At 41.9% G+C, this 8,337-nt stretch overlaps 1 protein-coding gene across 1 annotated transcript; it reads right to left on the bottom strand.

The window, feature by feature from the left end:
- Positions 1–902: 902 nt before the first annotated feature.
- Positions 903–4,796, bottom strand: ID4 (inhibitor of DNA binding 4, HLH protein). Its single transcript, XM_034762403.1, has 3 exons — positions 4,098–4,796; positions 2,895–2,953; positions 903–2,334 (listed from the first exon to the last, which is right to left on the bottom strand). Exons 1-2 carry the CDS (start codon positions 4,524–4,526, stop codon positions 2,909–2,911), a joined length of 474 nt encoding a protein of 157 aa, XP_034618294.1. The 5' UTR covers positions 4,527–4,796; the 3' UTR covers positions 903–2,334; positions 2,895–2,908.
- Between the last annotated feature and the right edge of the window lie 3,541 nt (positions 4,797–8,337).

Here is an 8,337-nt window from a genome sequence, read left to right as displayed (position 1 = left end):
AATAGGTGGGCACTACAAATGCCAAATTTTACATTGTCCCCCAACAACCCTGTCCCCCAAGATGAATAGTTTACACAACTCCATGGGGAAGGTAAAGGTTTTTTTGAATTTTCCTTTTTCTGTAACACGAGAAAAACAGACTTCAGTACAAAATTCTAGTATTAGTGTTTTTATTACTTACTCTCATTGCATTATTTGAAGAAAACAGCATCAAATGTTTTTACTTCAGAGAAGCATTACTTGTCGTTACAAGAACTTATATTTAGTTTATTAAACTAACATTATTACAACCTCAAAGGTGGGACTATAGGAAGTTCCAGAACCTGTTTCTTGTCTCTTAAAACAGTTTTACACATATGAAACTCCAGTGATTTTAATGGATTTGCAGTGGCATGTTTGCAGATAAGTGTTAGCTGTTTTTTTGGCTTGTTTGATCTTAATGCAATTATTTTAAGAAAATATTCGTCTTGTTAACATATTACCACTTTAGTTGTTAGCTAACCACCACAACAGTTCATTTCCTCATAAATATTTAACATAATAAAAAAAGTCCCTTGGGCCCTAACACTTTTGACACTTGTATAATCTAAAACAAATCCTCCCACTTTTTAAATCAAACAGACCATGTTACACACACACAGTTGGCTAACTATTTACAAAGCACCCAATTAAATTCTGCTTAATTCTCCCACTGTCTGAAAATCCCACCTCACTGGTGCGTGGACTACTGATCACACAAAATGCATAACTTTCCCATAGCTTGGACATTACTTTACAGACTGTAAAACTTTATTGTACATAAGACTGCTATAAAATGAACTCATCCATTAAGCAACACGTATAAGAAAGTGAAGCAATTGTATAAATTTAGAGGATTGAAGAAATAAGCAGAAGAATCACAGTACAAAGACACGTAAATCTAGTTTAATGTTCACATGTAGAATTTACACATCACAGAGATTAAACAGGATTTTAACTTAACATAGCTCCAATGAAATGAAAGTCATTTTGTATTAGAAAAATAATCTTGATGCAGTTATCCGATTTTTGGTCTACTTAAAGTTCATTTTAAGATGGATTTACACCACTGATCATAATGACTTTGCTTGTGTGCTTTTCCACAATCCCATATCAATATTCTTTGGACGAAACAGTAACTGTTCATTTGTTAATGGTTTGCCCTTTGGTTGCAAGCAGAGAACTGTTTTCACTTTTTAACTGTAATATGCTATAAGAATGAAAGTTTGTAACAATAAACCTTTTGTTGTTAAATGAAGTTCCACAGTAAGTTTCTTGATTTTGATGCAACAGCAGATTTTATAAAAGCTGATTAAAGACCTAAAGCATTGCCTTCGATATGAAAAAAGTATAGAATTTGTTTTTCTAATCTCAGTAAAAAAACACTGTCTTAACACTACTTGTATATAATGCACTAAAAACCCTTGTGCCTAATTGACAAAAGTGTAGTTTCAAAATGTATAATACAATTACCAACATTTTAATCTAAATTGAAGAAAACACGTTTGTATGGACTCAACACGAGTTTATTTGCAATTAGACATCTCATGCAATCATGCAGGACCACTAACTATAGCTGTAACTTCTGAGTCTAAAAAGACACTGGGCAAAAACCTTAACTGTCAAGATATTTTCATATTATCAGCTCTGTACCTGAGCTGTAAATAATGTTCTAAAGAAATATTCCCACACATTAAAAAAAACATACACACCTTTATAATATTTACAAAAAATATTTAATTAAAAATATTTTATAATTACAGTAGTCTATTAAAGCATATACTTTTCTCACTTACACTTATAGAACATCTCTATATATACACAGTATGAAATGTCACTCATATATCTATACAATATGTAACATTCCTGCAGGGAGAAGAAAGTTCCCTGGGCCCCAATAAAATCATCTATTTTAAACAATAGATGTCAAATATATCTACAATGCTCTGGTAGATTAGTAAAGCTTCAAAATTCAGCTGCTCGGTCCCTTACAGTTATACTTCTAAAGTTTGATTTACTCTCGATCTTCTATCCAACAGAAGAGTCACACTTTTCTGCTTAAGTTTTAAGTCTCCTCCCACCAAAATAAACAAACAATTCACATCTGATATAAAATGCACAGAAAAAAAAAAGACATGTTTAAAATGCTATGCACGTGCAAAACGGTGAAAGGTTCTCTCTCAGAAGGAAACATGGAAACGATTCTGGGGTTGAATTATTTTTTCCTCTCATCTGATGGCTGATATTTCTTTTTCCCCCTCCCTCTCTAATGTGTTTTTCTCTGCTCCTCTGGCTCTGGGGCTGCCTGCTGCACACCTGTGGAAGAGGAATGAATAGAGGGGGGGTGTGAACCGTTTTTGCTCCAGACTGAGTGGCGCCACCAACAAAACACAAGACATGCTTGATCAACAACCCAAAACAAACCAGGTCAAACAACAACCTCAGCTCCCATGCTAGGCCAAAACAGAGGAATACACAGCTGCAAGCCCCAGTGATAAGTGCTTGACACAGGGGGGTTAAATAATAATAATAAAACAGGCTCCCTGCAAACCTTGTTTGCTCAATCGAGACCCCATTTCTGCACTCCAGATGAGACAGAAAGGAAAGACAGTCTCAATGCTAGGAAAAGAGACTTCCTTTAGAAAAGAATGTAGGTGCACTCAGGTCAGAGAGGCACTAGTGCTTCTAGAATAATACATTATTCATGCATTTAATGGAGAAGAAATTAACTCCTAAGGAATGTGCAAGACTCCAACCCGTTTTAAAAAAAGAGCTAGCTGAAACATGTACAGTGCAAAGGGCACTGGTGTTACAATACAACAGATGGCAGAGATGCAGCCTTTTCTCTAGATGCCCAATAATTAATTGAGACTCACCTTGAGAGTGCAGTTCAGCGGCACAGAATACTGTCCCCCTGCTTGTTAACAGCGCCAGCCTGCACAACAAAACACCAGTAAGAAAAATGAGTGCAAATAATTAGCTCTGCCATGATAACTGTACGTGTGTCTGGTTCACACACACGGGCAGAGACCAGCCTAGAGCGGTGACAAGCTCCACAATGGAGAGCGGAAGCCACAAGGACTGCCAGCCTGGGCCAGCCAAGTCCTACCGCACACAGATCAGTGCACCCGACAGCAGGTTGCTGGATTCTCAGTGTGACACCTCCTGGCTCCGACACAGGGGCTGCTGAGTGTCACATTCCGAGCACACAGCCGGACCCGTCGCCCAGGCACCGCCGGCTGGAGTGTCACAGGTTTCCTTCTGTCCCTCAGAAGCAAATGCCTTCTGCTGCGAAGGGTGGATCTCGCAGAAGAAAGATCCTTCCCGCTCCCACGCTAGACATTTATTTTTTATATACATAAGGGTTTATATATATATATATATATATATATATATAGGTTTCAGTGTGTGTGTGTATATATATATATATATACACACACACACAGTTAAATGTGCACATTCCCCTTAAGCGTTTATATCAGCTATAGTACCCTTAAGTGTGTACAAAATCATTGTACGGATTCCTGTGTGTACACACACACACACGTTAGCTATACTTCCCTGAGTGGCTATAACTATACAGCAAGTACAGTGAGGGTATATGTGTGTGCGTATGTCTATACACACAAGCGTCTAGCTCATCACTGTATGCCCCGGTATAAAGTGTGTGCATCTACAGACGGGTCTGTGTGAGATGCACACACTGAATAGATCACACAACGGAATTATGCTGTACAGTGGCTATAGGTGCATACTTGCGGACAGATCCTGCTCGCATTAAAGTCAGTGGCACGACTCCCACTGACTCCGCTGGAGCAGATCGGGTCTCAGGGCGCCCATAGAACACACACACGGATACCGTGTAGCACTCACACGCCTAAAGGGAATCTCTATCGACGCCGGTCGTTGCAGAGACACAGGGGGTCTGGGGTACCCTGGCCACGCACCCTTCAGGGAGTGCACAGTACGAGCCCTGCATTCCCTAGCTGGCTGGCCAATGCTACACGTACACATTCCTGCCCAGCGTGGGCTAGCACGGCCAGGGTAGCGCCTCGCGTTTCCCCTGCCACGGCGCTTACCGGGTCGGTGTTGAGGGCTGTAAGCGGGGTCCGGGGGGTGGCTGCGGGACAGCTCCCTGGGTGCAGCGGAGGTGGCTGCTGTTGCTGCTGCCTGAGTAGAGCCGGGTGCGTCTCCAGAGCCAGTTGCAGGTCGAGGATGTAGTCGATGACATGCTGCAGGATCTCCACTTTGCTGACCCGCTTATTGGGCGGGATGGTGGGCACTAGCTTCCGGAGCCGGCTGTAACAGTCATTCATATCGCACTGCAGGCACAGCGACGCCGGCTCCTCGCCCGACGGGGCCCCCTTGCAGCCGTGTTCGGCCAGGCAGCGCAGAGCCAACTGCCCGCCTCCGCCACCTCCTCCTCCGCCGCCGCCTCCTCCAGCGCCCCCGCAGCAGCCCGCCTGTGCCTTCCTGCTGGGGTGGCGGACAGGACTGACCGCTTTCATGGTGCACAGGGAGAGATCCCCTCGGACACCGATGCACACCGCGTACCGCCCGCAATGCAACAAGAGCAAGAGGCAGCTCTCAGCCAACGCAGCGATCCCTTCCTAAAGCAACCAAGGAGGGGCAGCCCGTCTCTGGATACAATCTCCGGGCTCTGCCAGAGGGAATGCCAGACCGCGCAAAGAAAAGCCCACCACCCAGGCTAGTCATTCACTACCCTTCCCCTTCGCTCCCACTACAACCCAGCCGCCTCTGCTCAGCCCGGCTTGCAGCGCCGCCCTATATATATATAGCACGGGGTACAGACAGGCGGGGCTCGCGCTGCCGGGGCCCGGGGAAAGGAGGAGGCCAGAGGCGCGCGGGGGAGGGGAAATGTGTGCAAAAGAGAGGGGAGGAGGGGGTGCGGAGCACCGCGCTTTGGCCAATCACCGCCGCCTCCTCCCTCAATGGAACGCCGCTCTGGCCAATGGCGAGGACGCTCCATTCCGTCAATGCTGTGGGGTCTAGGGCTGGGGAGACTGCTGAACCCAAGGGAGCGGAGGGAGGAGGAGAGAGAGAAGTTCCTAGCAAGGAAGAACTGCGGGAATGCGATTGGAATTCACTCTCCTACTGAATGAGGCTGCTGAATCCTGCCATTCCCATCGGCACCCGGAGCACTCACAACTGGCTGTGCCAGCAGTAGGCATCCCCTCCTCTGATCTATCCTTGAAGCCTGCAAGGAGCAATTGGAGATTGTTAATGTCATTTTACCGTACACACTTTTTTGCTGTCTATTTATTCTTCCGACTGCTTAATCATCACCAGCAAATATTTCTACCACTGGCAGAGGTGGGGATGCTGTTTGCAATGTCTAGCCTCATTCAATGTATTTTTTTAACCTTTCACTGCTTTCCTGCCCCTATCCGTAGACACACAGAGTCTTTTGAGGGACGTTGATTTAAAGAAAAAAATAATCCAAATTTGAGTGCGGGCGGGGGGGGGAAGGGGGAACAGGAGATCAAGAAAAGCAATTGCTGTGGAACATTAAATTAGAGCACATAACTATTAAAAATTCATGGAGATGGAGTATTTAAAATTCCTCTATGACATATAATATTAATCCATTTTATGTAAAATTCATACCTGTAACTTAATTTTGTCCATTAATGCATCAGATCACGTATTAGTAAATGTATCATGTTTTAAATATGATGCTAGAAATGTCCAGAGTTCTGTACTTTGAGACAGCACATTAAAATTAACAGGCACATACTCCAGAGTCTTGCTTAGGTCGTTGTGTGGTGGATTGCAGCCTTTTAATTTAATAATGCCTTGCTTAAACTTTCTATTAACTCCTCATGAGGATTCAGAACAGGTGCAGGTGAACTGAACATTAGAGTAAGAAATAAAAGGCACAATCCTGCAACTCATACAAACAGACCTTACTTCTTACCCATGTAAACTGTCTCAGTGATTTCAATAGAACTATTTACTTGAGTACAGTGCTGCTTGAATGAGCAAGGGCTGCAAGACTGGTGAGTAAAATCTAATAGAAGGAAAGAAATTCATAGTTAACAGTGATTGATGATTGCTTGCCTCCACCACACCTCGTCACAGAGTGATGTACAAAGGATACAGAGGGAAACAGTTAAGCCTAGAACCTTGAATGGGAGCGGGTTGGATCATCTTTTCATCACAGTATAAAGCGTGCACATTTAGGTCTTTCCCACCTCCTAAAAGGTACAATATAAGTCCCCAATCCTGCAAAGGCTTATGCATATTCTTAACTTTACACACGATGAGTAGTGTGTACAATGGGGCTACTTACAGGACATAACATTAAGCACCTGTGTAAATCTTTGTAGGACTGGGGTCTAAATTAGTGAGATAAACAGTGAGCATGTCATGGCAGGCATATTGTCATCAGCTATATGCTCTAAGAGCCTATTCTGCTATACCTTACACTGGTTTTACACTGTGAAACTCCATGAATTTTAGTGAAGTTAGTCCTGATTTTCATCAGTGTGATACATCAGGCCCTAAGTTATATTGATGACTAGTCTATTCCCCAGACTCTTGATGAGATGGACAGACTTCCATTTTTTTTTTCATTTTCAGAAAACTAATCTGTAGATGGTATTAAGTATGTGGACTAAAATCTTGCTGATCTGATCTTAATTAAAATCTCTGTGAAACTAGGTACATTATAGAATTTAATTGGTCTATTTGTATAGAATCAGAGCTGATCTTACTTCACTGAAAATTTGTGGAAAATCCTAGTATGTAACCATTTCTCCTGGAGCCGATCTGATGTAAACAGATGTATATATAATAAACCCCATTGGCATCATGGAAATTCTATTGAGGCTGATGTGGGTCCTAAAGATTAGTCAATATTTTTGGAAATCTACGATATCTTGATATGTTACAGATCTATTTCTTCATCAGTCTACTTCTATCACTCAGGAGCCAAATGGTACTCTATGGATTTTTGTGCATTGTCTCAGACTTATCTAAAATTTATGGGCAAATGTTGTGTTCCCATTGCTGACCTGTCAATATAAATCTGTGAAAAAAACCTGTCCCATAAATATTTAGGAACTTCCTCTGGTAACTCCCTATAATACTAATGATACATGAAAGTCTGCCATGCATTGATGAGCAAGCAAACATCATTCCCTGTAAACAATTGGCCTGCTTCTGCTCTCATTGAAGTCATTGGCAGTTTTGCCATTGACTTCAGTGGGAACAGGGCTGGGTCCAATGTTTTTTTCTGTTTAGATTGGATGTGCCCCAGAAGTTAATTAAATTGCTCTAGTAGTTTATTGGGAACCTCAATCTGTTAGGAAGCATGCATTGGGTTGAGCATAGTGAAACTCTTTATCCATTAAAACATACAAGAAGAGAGGGGGCAGTAACTGCTTTTCATTCCTTAGTCCTATTAATAGCAATATTTTTCAACGTATGAATATATAGGTGTTAACTGCTCCTGTTTTGAACCATACCAATTATGGATTTATAAAAACTCCTCTGGATATCTTAAAATGAGTGGTCCCTTCCAGGTTAGCTGGAGAAGTTCACCTCTGTAGGCTGAGTTACTCCGTGGATTAGAGTCCCAATTCCCAGTGTTACCAACGCTTGCCGTATATTTTGTGCTTGAAGTGATCACCTGATTTGAGAATGTCTAGGTTCAAGTCAGATCATTAATATTAAATATAACAGTTTCTTTTGATTTAAATATAAAAACAAAACAAGTTAAAAATGTAAACATCATTACTGGCTAACCTTCCTGGCGTGAATGGAGCCATTTATCAGTGAGACTTCTCTCGTGAGTAAAGCAAGTTGAATTTGGTCGCACATTTCTGAATATGTGAACATATTCACTCCAACAGAAAAATAAATACATTGACAGTGTATCAGGGTCACATGGCTCTTCAGGACCTCATAGTGTCAAGGAACAGTTACAGTTCTTCCAAGAGCCGAATGAATGAGACATTTCCACTGAGATCATGCTTGATTCACAGGTCTTTTGTATACAATACTATGCCGTTGAACCAACTGCTGGATTGGTTTGTAACATGTTATTTAAAATATTTGCAGCGTATATAAATAGGGTTGCCAACCCTCCAGGATTGTCCTGGAGTCTCCAGGAATTAAAGATTAATCTTTAATTAAAGATTATGTCATGTGATGAAACCTCCAGGAATACGTCCAACCAAAATTGGCAACCCTATATATAAAATATTAAAAAACCCATATTTATGCATGTAGTGTGCAGTAACCATTAAATAATTTAAGCCATTTACATTTTTTTAAACAGAAAAAGAACTGCAT

This window comes from Trachemys scripta, chromosome 2 (assembly GCF_013100865.1).
Source record: "Trachemys scripta elegans isolate TJP31775 chromosome 2, CAS_Tse_1.0, whole genome shotgun sequence".
Classification (NCBI taxonomy): domain Eukaryota; kingdom Metazoa; phylum Chordata; order Testudines; family Emydidae; genus Trachemys; species Trachemys scripta.
This window is presented reverse-complemented; position numbering and strand designations above follow the sequence as displayed.

Bases quoted from the DNA above. Each gene is read 5' to 3' on its own strand.
- ID4 (XM_034762403.1), bottom strand. From the start codon at position 4,526: ATGAAAGCGGTCAGTCCTGTCCGCCACCCCAGCAGGAAGGCACAGGCG. The intron at 2,954-4,097 runs GTAAGCGCCGTG...TTTGTTGTGCAG, and splicing joins CAGCCCTCAACACCGACCCG to GCTGGCGCTGTTAACAAGCA.